The sequence below is a fragment of the Schistocerca americana genome, chromosome 2 (assembly GCF_021461395.2).
Source record: "Schistocerca americana isolate TAMUIC-IGC-003095 chromosome 2, iqSchAmer2.1, whole genome shotgun sequence".
NCBI lineage: Eukaryota > Metazoa > Arthropoda > Insecta > Orthoptera > Acrididae > Schistocerca > Schistocerca americana.
The window spans coordinates 398560395-398575871 of record NC_060120.1 but is presented as its reverse complement, the minus strand read 5'-3'; the positions used below and the strand labels follow the sequence as shown (position 1 = coordinate 398575871).

General features: G+C 38.3%; 1 protein-coding gene across 6 annotated transcripts in view; it reads right to left on the bottom strand.

Annotated features, from left to right (window-relative positions):
- LOC124596296 (transmembrane protein 94) overlaps positions 1–15477 on the bottom strand; it is a 493514-nt gene that overhangs the window by 395062 nt on the left and 82975 nt on the right. For all 6 annotated transcript variants that reach the window (XM_047135396.1, XM_047135395.1, XM_047135394.1 and 3 more), the window contains one exon: positions 5649–5900. In XM_047135396.1, the coding sequence (XP_046991352.1) occupies positions 5649–5900 (252 nt within the window). The remainder of the gene's footprint in view (positions 1–5648; positions 5901–15477) is intronic.

The window sequence follows — 15477 nt, the reverse complement described above, 5'->3', positions numbered from 1 at the left end:
CATGTCCTTAACATGGGACGGCGATTGCAGCAATTTTGTAAGAGGAAATACCTACTTAGACACAAATACAGAAGTTCTATGGATCACCAAACAGCTCTGAAGACACACCACAGGCTAACATAATAGTCACAACACTCCATCTCATTTTTGTTACCTCCAACAATAGCAGCACCGCAATTGGCCACCAAGCCATGATTCTGTACAATATTGGATGAGTGCGAATACTAGCGCTTATATTGATTTGTTATATAATTCTTACAATAGGGAGTGTATGTAGTGCCATATCGACAATAAGAAGAAAATTACACCACATTTGGGATTCTCTAGGGTTCTAAGGACCCTGAGAGACTTGAAACCATGCATTACAGGGCAGTTTATTTACGATTCTCTTCTGACGTCTGAGTAATGTTGTTTCCCTTTAATAACAAAAAAATGCTAGTAAACACCAGAAAATCTTATGTACATCTGTCCAACAATGCAGAGTTTTGTTTGCTACACTTTCAGCCAAATCAGTGAATGTGGAATGTAGGAAACCTATATGGAATGTAATACCTACATTAATTAACATGTCAAATAAGCCACCAAAACTGTAGCTTCAGGGAAAACCACACAAACATGGTAGTAAATCGTCAAAAGCAATAAAACTATTTTCCAATGCAGGAGAAACTAATTATACAATTGTTGCTAAATCTGAGCCAAAACAGCAAGAGTTTTCAACACATTCACTTCTGAAGCAAAAGTAATTACATTTGCAACAATATTTGTGTATTACAAAGTCAATGGAATAAGTTGCAAATATAGACATATTTGAAGTATTTCTTCATGAACGAGTTGCAGCTTATTGAGTAAGTGTGATTTGGCTATTTTTATTGGTATTTCACAATAATTCATATCTCTTGGTAACTTAATAATGCATGGAAAACAAAAATCTAACAACTATTCTGTTAATTAAGCAGGAAATAACTAAAAACGAGCATTATCCTTACAACACTTGTGACTGCTTTTTCACCACTTGGAGCACTAGTGTAGCTCCAGCTGTCAAATAGTAACAACTTTTGCACCAAAGAGTGTCATGACGGTACTTATTAGACTGTGAATACACTGAGTTCTAAGAATAAATATACAGACAATGGGTATTAGGCTAGAAACATTATTTGAGATTCATTCTACAGCTGATTCTGAATGTTGATGGAAGGTACTGATGTAATTTGATTAATGTTATATTTAATAGACAATATGTGACCCCATGTACTAATAGGCAGGAACCGTTGAGCACTGCTAAGGGTGGTTACGAAAAATCGCATGAAATCAGTGGAAGGAATCACTCATGAGTTTCAAAGTGCTTCCAGCAGTTCAGCTAACACAATTAGCGTTCATGGATTTACAAACATTGGGGTATAATGGTCTAACAGCTGTTCATATGCCACACATTTTTGTAGTCAATGGTAAGCACTGTTGGAGGTGGTGTTAAGAGGAATGCCACTGGAAAGCAGATGACTGAAACAAGTGATTTGGAGAGATGAATCATGTATATCCTCTGGCAATCCGATGGAAGGATTTGAGTTTGGCAAATGCCTGGAGAACATTATCTGTCATCATGTGTAGTCCCAACATTCAAGTACGGAAGAGGGAGGGGGGAGTGTTTTTCAGTGTTAGGGAGTGGTCCTCTTGTTGCACTCTAGAAAACGCTGAATGCTGAAGTATATGAACACATTTTACAGTGTAGAGTACTGTGTACAGTAGGGAAACAAAGACAATGACTGACTGTATCAGCATGAGAATGCACCTGTCACAAAGTAGAATCTGTGATCCAATTAATGAGGACAATAGCATTCCTAAAATGGACTGGCCTGCCCAGAGTCCCTTTCTGAACCCAAAAGAACATCTTTCATATGAGTTAGAACATCAACTTCACTCCAGACCCCAACATCCAACGTCACTGCCATTTTTCCACAGATATTCAGACACCTCACTAAAAGTGGGAATTTAAGGAGATGGGACCTGGATAAACTGACTAAACCAGAGGTTGTACAGAGTTTCAGGGAGAGTATAAGGGAACAATTGACAGGAATGGGGGAAAGAAATACAGTAGAAGAAGAATGGTAGCTCTGAGGGATGAAGTAGTGAAGGCAGCAGAGGATCAAGTAGGTAAAAAGACGAGGGCTAGTAGAAATCCTTGGGTGACAGAAGAAATACTGAATTTAATTGATGAAAGGAGAAAATATAAAAATACAGTAAATGAGGCAGGCAAAAAGAAGTACAAACGTCTCAAAAATGAGATCGACAGGAAGTGCAAAATGGCTAAGCAGGCATGGCTAGAGAACAAATGTAAGTATGTAGAGGCTTATCTCACTAGGGGTAAGATAGATACAGCCTACACGAAAATTAAAGAGACCTTTGGAGATAAGAGAACGACTTGTATGAATATCAAGAGCTCAGATGGAAACCCAGTTCTAAGCAAAGAAGGGAAAGTAGAAAGGTGGAAGGAGTATATAGAGGGTCTATACAAGGGCAATGTACTTGAGAACAATATTATGGAAATGGAAGAGGATGTAGATGAAGATGAAATGGGAGATACGATACTGCATGAAGAGTTTGACAGAGCACTGAAAGACCTGAGTCAAAACAATTCCCCGGGAGTAGACAACATTCCATTAGAACTACTGACAGCCTTGGGAGAGCCAGTCCTGACGAAACTCTACCATCTGGTGAGCAAGATGTATGAAACAGGCGAAATACCCTCAAACTTTAAGAAGAGTATGATAATTCCAATCCCAAAGAATGCAGGTGTTGACAGGTGTGAAAATTACCGAACTATCAGTTTAATAAGTCACAGCTGCAAAATACTAATGCGAATTCTTTACAGATGAATGGAAAAACTAGTAGAAGCCGACCTCGGGGAAGATCAGTTTGGATTCCGTAGAAATCTTGGAACACGTGAGGCAATACTGACCCTACGACTTATCTTAGAAGCTAGATTAAGAAAAGGCAAACCTACGTTTCTAGCACTTGTAGACTTGGAGAAAGCTTTTGACAGTGTTGACTGGAATACGCTCTTTCAAATTCCGAAGGTGGCAGAGGTAAAATACAGGGAGCGAAAGGCTATTTACAATTTGTACAGAAACCAGATGGCAGTTATAAGAGTCGAGGGACCTGAAAGGGAAGCAGTGGTTGGGAAGGGAGTGAGACAGGGTTGTAGTCTCTCCCCGATGTTATTCAATCTGTATATTGAGCAAGCAGTGAAGGAAACAAAAGAAAAATTCGGAGTAGGTATTAAAATCCATGGAGAAGAAATAAAAACTTTGAGGTTCGCCGAGGACATTGTAATTCTGTCAGAGACAGCAAAGGACCTGGAAGAGCGGTTGAATGGAATGGATAATGTCTTGAAAGGAGGGTATACGATGAACATCAACAAAAGCAAAACGGGGATAATGGAATGTAGTCGAATTAAGTCGAGTGATGCTGAGGGAATTAGATTAGGAAATGTGACACTTAAAGTAGTAAAGGAGTTTTGCTATTTGCGGAGCAAAATAACTGATGATGGTTGAAGTAGAGAGGACATGAAATGTAGACTGGCAATGGCAAGGAAAGCGTTTCTGAAGAAGAGAAATTTGTTAACATCGAATATAGATTTAAGTGTCAGGAAGTCGTTTCTGAAAGTATTTGTATGGAGTGTAGCTATGTATGGAAGTGAAACATGGACGATAAATAGTTTGGACAAGAAGAGAATAGAAGCTTTCGAAATGTGGTGCTACAGAAGAATGCTGAAGATTAGATGGGTAGATCACATAACTTATGAGGAAGTATTGAATAGGATTGGGGAGAAGAGAAGTTTGTGGCACAACTTGACCAGAAGAAGGGATCGGTTGGTAGGACATGTTCTGAGGCATCAAGGGATCACCAATTTAGTATTGGAGGGCAGCGTGGAGGGTAAAAATCGTAGAGGGAGACCAAGAGATAAATACACTAAGCAGATTCAGAAGGCTGCAGGTTGCAGTAGGTACTGGGAAATGAAGAAACTTGCACAGGATAGAGTAGCATGGAGAGCTGCATCAAACCAGTCTCAGGACTGAAGACCACAACAACAACAACACTAAAAGTGTCCCCTGAAGAGTTCAAGTTGTCACATAGGCAAAGGGTCAACATATCCCGTATTAATGTCCACTAACAGGTGTCCCGTTATTTTTGACCAGATAGTGTATAGTGATAATAGTGAAATGTCTAGATGAAAAAATACAGTGCCCGCTGCAATGACTCTTGTTGGCCCTCATCAAAAGTTAGGCCACACAATCTAGTCGACAGTCACACTGACTGCTAGTAACATAGTGAAGCTGTGATTTGCTCCCATGTTCCTGTTCATAAACATCTAAATTCTATAGAAATTAAGGCCTATTTATAATGAACACTTTTACTTGTTTGCCTGCAAACTGAAGTTTTCAGTCTTTGAATCTAAAGTACCATATAAGTTTTCAAGAAAAAGATGCTGGAGACTGCAGTCCTGTGTGCATGATGAGTTCTTGCCTGTGTATATGAATGGTGTATGTTTCTCTTTTGCTGACGTAGGCTGTGGCCGAAAGCTTTATGTAAGTGTCTTTTAGTTGTGCCTGTCTGGAAGTTAACATGTCTTCTTTCTGGAAAGCAGCAATCTGTCTTTTCTACACTGCTGACATTCTTACTGGACTTTCGATTGTCTAGTTTGTTAGCTGTTCCGGAGATATCTTCACATCAATTTTTTGTCGATGGCAAATGTGTCAGTTCATAGATATGCACACGTAAAAAGTTTGTGATCATGGCTACATGTTAACCATTTACTGACTGCTAGATAACATACTGGCTTAATTGTAATAAAAATGAATATCTCTCTCTCTCTCTCTCTCTCTCTCTCTCTCTCTCTCTCTCTCTCTCTCTCTCTCTCACACACACACACACACACACACACACACTTGCTACGAGTTCTTCATAAATGTTTGTGTATGGAATAGAAAGTGTTGTTCGAAAGCCAGGATTATACACTAGTTAAGATTTAATCTGTTTGTTTCCATACCAGCAATTATATGAAGGGCAAAAGCTGCTGAACATAGTTGCCTGAGCATCTCAGTAATACATATCTTTTCGCTCAAATTGTAATCAATATATGCTACAAAATAATTGGAACATTCTATCCTATTCATGTGCTACACTAAATGTTTCTGTTGTTACATTTGTCGTGCAGAACTGAATACACAGTGTTTTTATTCTCCATAATTACAGTTAAAGACCCCTGCTACACAATACAGAACCTCATTCTAAAGTAAGTGAAAAAACTCTTACATTTTTGAAAACAGCTCTGTAAGACGGCTGTTTATTTACATCACACAGTATTATTATTGGTTGTTTTTGCTGAATTAAAATGTTACTGCCTTTCCACACAGTTTTTGGTTTGTACTGTTTACACTCATAAATAGGTTCTTTTTCATGAACTATCACAAACATAAGATTAATGGTGCAATATAAATCCCTCAATTACAGAATGTATTCAATGAGGTCATGTTACTGTTTCAATTTTTGCCGGCAATTAGACTTTTAAATGGCAATTTCATTTATTTGACACAAACAAAAATCAATTTATATTATGAAGCACATGTGAAAAAGCATATGAGAAAACTTACCAAAATGGCAGGTAGCAGCCTCCGTTCATAAAATGATATTGTGAGCAAATAACGATACTGATTGAAACGAGTTACAGGTCTGTCAAGTGAACGGTCCAGCACAAGCTTTAGATTTCTCAAATATGGGGTTTCACGCATTATATAGTATTTATTTGATAGTGGATTCCTTGCTACAGGTGTGCTTGGAGGAGGATCTCTGTCATTGTGTGGACTATAAAACTGATGTGCATCAAGCTCCGGTGCATCTGGGTCCTGGAACATGGTAACCATCTATATAGAAGAGATAGAGGCTCTAAGTGCCATAATACCATTAATTCACTCACACACTAAGCTACTAAGTAGTGCAGTGAGATAGTACCTTAAAGGGTAACGTTGACACTAATTAAATTTATAGGTCATACATTTTACTTTTTGCTAATGTACAAAAAACAAGAATGAACTTTTACTGTAACAATTAGTTTAGTACCTGTAAACTGATGGAAATACAAATAAAATTTTAAAGTATAGTTTTCTCAAATCACTTTTTTACAGAAAAGTGCAGCTTCACTTCACGGCAGCCAGACTGTAATGCAGCAGAATTCCCACATGTGTTTACAACATCCTTTCAATGTATCTGGCAGTGATAAGAGAATTTCACTTGCAGAAATTATAAACACAGTTGAACTTCCTTATAACGACACCAATTACAATGACAACTTGGCTATAATATAGTGATTGATGTGGTACAGCCATATTCTTTGTAAGGAACATAGTTCTCATGCATGCTTAATAAGACAAAGGTATACATGTGTACCCCGTATATAACGCCATTTTCAGCCTCAGTTAGCAACAAGATTTTCCAAGAATCAATGTAATGTGGAAGGAAATATGTTGTTGCAATATGGCAAACTGACATATTCTTCTCTGTGTCCTTCCAACAACAACAGGTGCAGTGCAGACTGCTCACCTCATTGTTACTGTAGTGCACTCATACTACAGCAGTGGTGACAGTCACAGAACTTGTCAACAGTACACGTGACGTCAGTTTCCATAATGATTTGCTATGAAGTGCATGCATTTTAGAATCGCATGGTCAGTAAAAGAAAAATTTTAAAAATGGAAGAAAAAGTGAAAGTGACTCATGAAACTGGGACTGTAGCTAAAAAAAAAAAAGGTTGACGTGTGTCATCAATTTGGCCTCACAAATTCCACAATCCTAACAATTTGGAAGAACAAGAATTAAATTGTTACTGTATTTGAACAAAATGAATCTAAAAGTAAGCGATTACGGAAAGCTTAATATAGCAATGTGAAACCAAAAGAATTTACCACGAAATTAAAAGATGAGGGTTTTGTGTGCAGCAGTGGCTGGATTGACAGATTCAAGGAATCTCATGGCATTACTTTTGACAAAGTGAGCAGTGAAGCCAACAATGCGAATACTGAAACAATCCAACAATGGCTCACTACCGTGTAGCCTACAATTCATTAAGGATATGCAGACTGCAGCACCTTTAATGCATCTTTCTAAAGAAAATGCCAGTCTGACACCTGACAAAACTCTGACATTCAAGAGAAAAAAAATATTTTGGTGGTATGTTATCTTAAAAACAAGTAACAGTTCTGTGCTAACACATGGAACCGAGAAGACAAAATTGTTCGTGATAGATAAACCAAAAAATCCTATGTGTTTAAGCATGTAAAAATCTACCAATGCACAAAAATGCTAATAAGAAGTCCTGGATGACCTCTGAACTCTTTGAAGCTGAAATAAGGAGTTGGGATCGGGAGCTTAGAAGTCAGAAAAGGAAGATACAGGTTCTTGTTGACAACTATTCAGCACATTCTGCACTCTCTGATCTGGAGAATATTCAGCTTGTTTCTCTGCCTGCAAATACACCAAGATTATTGCAGCCCATGGACCAAGGAGTAATTAGGAGTCTGAAATGCCCCTATCGTAAGCTCATATTACTGAAAATGTTACAATGCACTAAGAGAAAGCAGGATTATTCTGTTACACTGCTGGATGTGATCACATGCATTACCAAAGCATGGAGCGGGGTGACAGCCCAAACAATCAAGAACAGTTTCTGCCATATGGGAATCACAACTGACGGAAAAAATGTCGCCGAAACTGGAGACACATTCGATGACAGACACTAACAATCTGTACCACTGCTACAAATCAACTGTGATATTCTCAATCAATGCAACTATGAAATGTATGCAACAATAGACGACAACCTTGTACAACCTAAGCCCGAACTGAAGACAAAATTGCAAATGAAGTGAACAGTCAGGCCCGCAGTGACCATGAACTGAGTGAGGGAAATGAAGAAGAAGAGGAAGAAAAAGGAATAAAGTGCCCAACCCTACTGTGAGTGGCACTTTAGAAGCCATTAGAATTGTGATCATTTTCTGTGAAACTATGGGAGGGAGCAGGGAAATTGCAGATGAAGTAACAAACATAGAATGTAGTTTAGAAAGTGTTTATTGTGCAAATAGACAGCCGAATAAAAAGACTGGTTACTTCACTCCTAAATAAAGACGTTAAGTGAGTACTCAACATCATGCTTTTTATGCTGTATTCTTGTAAGATTTAGCGTGAATACTGTATATAAAATAAAACAAGGCTAAATAAATTTGTTCTTTTCCTTCTGGCACCACAATAGACTTAAAATATGAATCTTGGTTACAACAATGTTCATTTATAACAACATAATTTTCATGGTCCTTTGAATGTTGTTACAGTCAGTTTCCACTGTATGTCTGCCCATTTACTAACTTCAGTTATCATTAAAGGGTTACTGCCCAAACATTTACCAAATATCTTTCCTACTGGTCATGCTCTTGAAATAGATTTGTCCACAAACACAAAGAAGTAGGGTGAAATTCACATTGCTATGACACCACCACTGCCTTGACCTATACACAGTTGATTTATTTTCCAATCACAGAATAAGTAAACTTCAAAAAATGTAGTTTTGTGGAGCTTATAAAGAAACAACTGGCACTGTACATATCAAGGATTTTTTCTTTTTTTTTTTTGTTACAGAATTATATATACATAGCTACAAAAAAGTATGCAAAACATTATCATGAATTAACATAAACACACATTTTTAAACAATTTAATGAAAAAAATAATTAATCAAATATCATTATCACATTTACTGATTAAAATGTGAGTCTTAGTAAAACTGATGACAACATACAATTATAAAATGTTTATTTGAATGGTTGTGGCAGTGTGATGAACACAAAAGCAGAGAGTAACACAGAGAGGTGCACTGCAATTAATAATATCGGCTATATTGAAGTATTTTTTTCCCACCTGCATCATCCATACAGATGCACACTGTGCAGTGTTTTATTTTTGCAGATGGTACAAGCTAACAAAAATATCTTCTTGAGACACAAAGTTGGCTTGGTGTTTTTCACAGATACTGATGTCTTGGAGAACATAGGTGGTCTGTTCAAAAATTTCTGGAACTTTGTCCACAAAATTCTTCTACCTTACCATTTACTCTTGTGCATGGTCTCCTTTGAAATACTCTCCTCCACAATTGATATACCGCTCACAGCGGAGTTTCCACTTCAGGAAGCAGTCTTTGTATGCCTCTTGTCAAGCGCGTGAAGCGATGTTTGCAAATTTTCTTTTGTCTTGTCTATCACCGCAAATCTTCATCCTTTCAATAGGGTTTCCAACTTTGGAAATTAAAAAAAAATCTCCACAGGGCCCAGGTCTGGAGAGTATGGAGGATGAAGAAAGCCAGTGATTTTGTTTTTTGTGCAATAGTCACACACCAACAGCGACAAATGTGTGGGTGCACGATCATGACACAAGAGCCACACATTATCTCGCTACATTTCAGGCCATTTCCTTCTCACATTTTCTCGCAGGCATAGCAACATGTCCTGATAGTTCCATCAATTAACAGTTTGTCCCTGTGACTCGAGTTCATGATGAACTAACCCTTCAAAATCAAAGAAAACTACCCGCATGGCTTTGAGTGTCATGGGACCGTTGTTGTTCTGGTGGATGACATCGGAAGTTCACTGAGGCTTTATGCAGATGATGCTGTGGTGTATCGAGAGGTTGTAACAATGGAAAATTGTACTGAAATGCAGGAGGATCTGCAGCGAATTGACGCATGGTGCAGGGAATGGCAATTGAATCTCAATGTAGACAAGTGTAATGTGCTGCGAATACATAGAAAGATAAATCCCTTATCATTTAGCTACAAAATAGCAGGTCAGCAATTGGAAGCAGTTAATTCCATAAATTATCTGGGAGTACACATTAGGAGTGATTCAAAATGGAATGATCATATAAAGTTGATTGTCGGTAAAGCAGATGCCAGACTGAGATTCATTGGAAGAATCCTAAGGAAAAGCAATCCGAAAACAAAGGAAGTAGGTTACAGTACGCTTGTTCGCCCACTGCTTGAATACTGCTCAGCGGTGTGGGATCCGTACCAGATAGGGTTGATAGAAGAGATAGAGAAGATCCAATGGAGAGCAGCGTGCTTCGTTACAGGATCATTTAGTAATCGCAAAAGCGTTACGGAGATGATAGATAAACTCCAGTGGAAGACTCTGCAGGAGAGACGCTCAGTAGCTCGGTACGGGCTTTTGTTAAAGTTTCGAGAACATACCTTCACCGAAGTGTCCAGCAGTATATTGCTCCCTCCTACATATATCTCGCGAACAGACCATGGGGATAAAATCAGAGAGATTAGAGCCCACACAGAAGCATACAGACAATCCTTCTTTCCACGAACAATACGAGACTGGAATAGAAGGGAGAACCGATAGAGGTACTCGGGGTACCCTCCGCCACACACCGTCAAGTGGCTTGTGGAGTATGGATGAAGATGTAGATGTAGATGTAGACATTTGACCTGACCTGACGAGCTTTTTTTGGTCTTGTGAAACCCTTTCTGGCCCATTGTGAAGGCTGAACCTTGGTCTCAGCATCATAACTACAGACCCATGTCTCATCACCAGTTGTGATTCTTTCAAAACACCTCTTGCTCTAATCTGTGTGATCGAAACGCTCTCTGCCGATTGCGAGGCGAAGGTCTTTTTGGTCTTGACTCTGGAGTTGTGGGACAAACTTGGCAGCAACATGATGCATTCCAAGATGCTGTGTCAGGATTTCATGACATGAGCCAACTGAAATGTTACACTCTTTTGCAATCTCCAAATTGTCGGTCTTCAATTGGCCTGCACAATTTTGCTGATGCATGTGTCGTTGGCCATTTTTAAACCGTGTGAAAAATTTGTAACACAGGCTACAGCTTAAGCACTCATCACTGTAGGCTTCCTGCATCATTTGATGTTTCTCTGTAGAGTTTCATGCAAAATTTAATGCAGATGTATTGCTGCTCTAGCTCTGCCTCGAAATTCGCAAACTGTGCGACACAACATTCTACTCAGTACAACACTGAACAATAACTAACACATATAACAATGAAACTTCTGGCAGTTACACATTAAACACAGACGTGTGCAGGAATGCCAACCGCATTTTGCTCTAATGCACCACTGGCGCGAAATTATGAATTTTCTGAACAGACCTTGTACACAATTGTAGCACTTTTCAACAGTTATCTCTGTTATTTGCGGACTCCACAGCAAAAATTTCTCTTTCTCACCACACTTTTAACAGAGAATATATGAAATTCACAAACTAATTTCCAAAAGATAGATTGCAGAGGTAAACCTGTGTCAATAGCATTTTAGATTTACAGAAAACTTTTGATAATGTTAACTGGGATACATTTACTGAAATTCTGAAGGTAGCACGGATAAAATATGGTGATGAAAGGTTATCTAAGACTGTACAGACATCTAACCACCACTGTAAGAGTTGTAGGAGATTAAAAGGAAGTGAGACTGGGTTGTAGTCTATCCCTGATGTTGCTGAATCTGTGGACTGAGGAAGCTATGAAGGAAACCAATCACAAATTTGGAAAAGAAAGATATTAAAGTTTGTGGGGAAGTAATTAAGATTCTGATATTTGCCACTGACAGGGTAATTCTGATAGACATGGCAAATGACTTGGCAGAGCAGATGAATGGAGTGGATAGTGTCTTGAAAGGACGTTATAAGGTGGACACCAACAAAAGTAAAAAGTGTATTGAAACAGAGTCAAATTGAATCAGGTAATGGTGAGGTAATCAGATTATGAAGTAAACAAAAAAATAGTAGATGAGTTGTATTGCTTGGGTAGCAAATACTATGGTTAGATTACATGACGTAGAACAACATCAGTGGTGATGGTCAATGTAGAGAGGACATCAAATGCATACTGGCAATAGCAAGATAAATGTTCCTGAAAATATAGGCAGAATCTATATCTCCCATTATCATGCATGCTTCTAAAGCTTTGCATTTCTCCTCTAACCACTCTTCCTTTGTCATTTCACACTTTCTATCATTCTTATTTTTAAGGTGACTGTACCCCTTTCCGCCTACTTCTTTTTTTATATTTTCTTCCTTCTTCAACTAAATATTATATGTGTGGTGTCTGTTCTCTTATATGCGGATGGATGTGTGTGTGTGTGTGTGTGTGTGTGTGTGTGTGTGTGTGTGTGTGTGTGTGTGCGCGCGAGTGTATACCTGTCCCTTTTTCCCCCCAAGGTAAGTCTTTCCGCTCCCGGGATTGGAATGACTCCTTACCCTCTCCCTTAAAACCCACATCCTTTCGTCTTTCCCTCTCCTTTCCTCTTTCCTGATGAAGCAACCGTGGGTTGCGAAAGCTTGAAATTTGTGTGTGTGTGTGTGTGTGTGTGTGTGTGTGTGTGTTTGTGTTTGTTATTGTCTCTATCAACGTACCAACGCTTTTGTTTGGTAAGTTACAGAATCTTTGTTTTGCAGATATCTGAACATTTCGCGGTAATCAGGTAAAGTTACAAACAATGAGGATAATGGACTGTTGATGCTAAATGTGTAGTGTGCGACAAATTGGAAATTCTGATTGGACAGAAAGTGTGTCCAGACAGCCAACATTGTTCCAACGCAATGATAAGTGACGGCACGAAGGTGAAGAACTCAAGAGCAAAGAAGGCTGTGAGACAACATTAGCCAATAGCCCGCTGACAAGGACCACACCATGACAGGTGCGCCCTCAAGCCAAAGAAAATATAAGCGCTGCTCCTACCAACCTCAGCTGCACGGTACTAGATGCACAGTAATAGCACACTACCAGACCAGGACTCACAGACCAGCACAGTATTAGACCCAGCCTACAAGAGAGTGCTATGATAACAGTTATTAGTGATCCATATTCACTGCTTTTATACACATTGTCTATAGCAAAAGACATTACTGTTTGCATGTTGCCCATCACTTGCGACACCACTGAAAATTCAAAGTTAAGTATTGTCAATCTTCTTTATTGTAATAAAAACTATTAATGTGATTTGCTTGAATTGTTGTATAGCATTCTGAAAATGCAGCATCATTTAAGCACCCTATACAAGATGAGTAGGCAGGACCCCACAAACACGGTTAAGGCAACCACTAGCGTAAAGCAGGAAATCTGGGTTCAAGTCCCAGTCCAGCACAAATATTCACTTGTCGCCAATGATTTTAACTCACTGCACATTATCCAAGGATCTCTACTATGTCTAGCCATTTTGTCTGTTTGATCCTTTGCTGCCTTGACTATTTCATCTTTCAAAGCTAGCCATTCATCCTCTATTGAGTTTCTTTTCCCTGTTTGAATCCCTTCTTGTGTAATGCTCCCTTTAGTAATTACCAACAAACATTTGTAGCTTCAAATTTTCCTAGATTTCTGCAATTTCTTCCATTTTAATCTGCAATTCATAATCAACAAATTCTGTTCACAGTCTACATCTGACTCTGGAAATCTTTTGTAGTTTAAAATCAGGCTTTGAAATCTCTATCTCTCTGTAACGTAATATGTCTGAAACTCTCCTGTAGCTCTAGTTTTCTTCCAAGAACAGAACCTTCTTCATGAGTCTTAAACCAAGTTATAGCACCGCTTAACTTGTGCTCTGTACAAAATTCTACCAAGCAGCTTGCCCTTTCGTTCCTTTCCCCAGTCCAAGTTCTTTTACTATTTTTCCTTGTCTTACTTTTCCTACTATTGAATTCCAGTCCCCCATCATAATTAAATTTTCCTCTCTTTTAACTATCTGAATAATTTCTTTTGTTTCATCATAATTTCTTACAAATCTGTGGAGCTAATATGCATATAAAGTAGCACTAGGTGGTGTCTTTTGGTTTTGTATTTATCTTGGCTACAACAATACATTCACTATACTGTTGATAGCATGTTACCCACATTCTTATTTTCTTCATCATTATGAGTCTTACTCCCTATTTCATTTTGTGTTGATCACTCTGTAGGCACTTGACCAGAAGTCTTGTTCTTCCAGCCATCACACTTCATTACTTTCCACTACATGTAATTTCAACCTATCCATTTAATTTCTTTCTCTAACATACCTATCCAAGTAACAGATATTACATTCCATTCTCTGACCCTTAAAATACCAGATTTATCTTTCCCGATGACAAACATTCTATTGAGCAGTCCCTACCTGAAGGTCCAAATGGGGGCTCTTTTTCCTCCAGAATATCTTATCCAAGTGGATGCCATCATCAATAAGCCACATTGCCACTGTAGATCTACATGTCCTACCGAAATTTAACGGCTGTAGTTTCCTCTTGCTCTCAGCCATTTGCAGTACCAATATAGCAGGCCTTCATTGTTGGCTAACATTACAAGGCCAGATCAGTTAATCATCGAGACTGTCACTCCTGCATCTGCTGAAACAGCTACTGTCCCTCTTCAGGACCCTTATGTTAATCTAACTTGTCCAGATACTTCTCTGATGTGGCTGCCCTTACAGTACAGCTATCTGTATTGCTGGGTGTGCTAGTCAGTTCATTGTGGCAAGGTCCAGGGTTTATCAGGATAGTTAACACATGAGCAGATAGCCTCTGGTGTTCCAGGCACTCGCCCACCCATGAACTAACTGGGACCAATTTTTCTTAACTTTGGTGATCAGATGAAACCAATTTACTCAATGCAGTATGGCTTTTGGTAGACACATTCAGAAGTACAAAAACTCATCCTTGCTTTCAGAATTATTAGTTCCTTTCCTCAGGGAAGAAACAGGGATGAGTTGGTAAAGGTTAGAAAGGAGAAGCAGCTCACTCAGTACCACACACATTAGGTTCGTATCCTAAACTTTTATATGATACAGTAATACAACAGAAACTCTTACTTAGCAGATGTAATAAAACTCCAGTAAAGTAAACGTATAAAACTCTTATCAATATTTTCATTGCCTTTCCCGTACAATCGAAAACCAAAGAATGTAAACGTATTTCAGTTGAATTCTAAATAATTATTTGTTAATTTATGCACCAATCTTTTATTAATGAGATTAAGTTATTTTAAATTACATTCAAAAGTTGACAACGTTACACCTCTCATTTCCACCCAAAATAACACAGCTCAATATAACCCTTCACAACTTTGAATTCATACCATCCTCATACTTGTACAGATTTAATATTCTGCAGAGCTACCTCATTATGTCATGTGTACTTACGTGTTTGTTTAAATTTATTATGCAGCTATGTGTTAGTATTCTTGTTATACTATTTCTGATTAGAAAACATACTTCAAACCCCACAGACATTTAAAAACAATTATTAAATGGTCATTTAAATAAAATACTGTTCAATTGGCAACTAGAACAGTGTTGTTTATATAAGTCGACTCTCTGTGAAGGACCAGAATACCATAATGTGGAATATTTGATATTTAGGCTCCCGAAATATTTTCAGTCAGAGACATAATAT